The 1,306-nt window shown below is 36.2% G+C and overlaps 1 protein-coding gene across 1 annotated transcript; it reads right to left on the minus strand.

Moving 5' to 3' along the window:
- Positions 1-504: 504 nt before the first annotated feature.
- On the minus strand, positions 505-1,053 carry LOC136797062 (uncharacterized). Its single transcript, XM_067052552.1, has one exon. The coding sequence runs from the start codon at positions 1,051-1,053 to the stop codon at positions 505-507; it is 549 nt and encodes a 182-aa protein (XP_066908653.1).
- Between the last annotated feature and the right edge of the window lie 253 nt (positions 1,054-1,306).

Raw genomic sequence — 1,306 nt, forward strand, 5'->3', positions numbered from 1 at the left:
TTGTAAAGAAGACAAAGGTTGCGTTTGTCCGTCATAATAAGAATTTTGAAACGAAGCGTACATGTTAAAGAGCATAGCAAACCGATTGGATGGGATGTCTATATTCAAATCATCATAGGGATATGCCTTACAATTTAAATACAGTTTTACATTAGAAATATTGCAATGATCAAAGTTGCTTGCATCTTTTTCATGATTATTTAATCTTTCAGTTTGGAATGTCAATATGATATAACGTGGTTTTTATAGCTGACTCGAAGTCTTAATTGGCCAGATTTGTCTCTGACCTGCTGGCAGTAAAGGATAATCGTAAAGTTCCCAGGTTCTAAAACCCATTGAAAATATATTTTCTGATTTAAGATGTCACATCAAGTCCTGTCTCTGATGTTCGTTTACTGTAATATAAGGCAGCTTCCAGCATAGCTTCTCTAGTTCTATTTTACATTTTTCTACCGGTTCATTTCCTGATGATGATGATGATGATGATGATGGTCGGTTGGTTAATTAGCAGTTTTCATCATGCCTGCTTCTAACAAACACTAGTTCTTGCTTCACGTTCATTACAATCTTCTGATAATCTTCACAGAATCCAAGCAAAGATGACAAAGGGACACATAGGTTGAAGCACCCCTCAGCTGATGTTACATTTAGCGTATCATTTTGTGGATAGCACCATCCCCAGTTATCTAAAAACTGGGAACCTCCCTTGAGCGAAACCAAATTTTTCAGTGTTGAAGTAATTCCAGGATTTTTCACGCGATCAATTTCAACTCCACTCAGTTCGTATCGTATTTCATCGAACAAGAATGCAAACATATTGTTAGTTAATTTTGATATCGTGGGAACTGCTGAAGCACCCTGCTTTAGAAATCTTCCTTCAACGTATAACAGACTTTGACTAGGTAGAGTATATAAATCTTGATGTTGCAGACTAATACGTATTTCATCTCCTGGCTGAAGATTCGTACATGAATAGGGATGATGAGAATGAAATTCAATCCCTTCAACTGAATTGTCAAAAGTTGCTGTTTCTTCCAAATTTAATATTTCCATGTTGATGACAAAACGTAATATCCTGCAGTTTGAAGAAATCTGATATTACTCACAGTCAACGATCTGCACTCTTCTACGGCTTTCACTGGAATGATACTTTTCCTCTCGGCAGCTGTGCCTTTATATACTTTTTTAAAGTCCAACCCCATTGATGTATATTGATTAAATGACAATTTCTGTAGGTTAGTTCCCTTTATATAAGATCTAGCAGGAATAGTAAACAAAGCTGGCCGCAATTGCTTGATCCAACTTT

Source organism: Halyomorpha halys, unplaced genomic scaffold, assembly GCF_000696795.3.
Source record: "Halyomorpha halys isolate HHAL.00 unplaced genomic scaffold, Hhal_1.1 Scaffold49.1, whole genome shotgun sequence".
Classification (NCBI taxonomy): Eukaryota; Metazoa; Arthropoda; class Insecta; order Hemiptera; family Pentatomidae; genus Halyomorpha; species Halyomorpha halys.

Excerpts from the sequence above, each read along its gene's own strand:
- LOC136797062 (XM_067052552.1), bottom strand. The coding sequence starts at position 1,053 with ATGGAAATATTAAATTTGGAAGAAACAGCAACTTTTGACAATTCAGTT.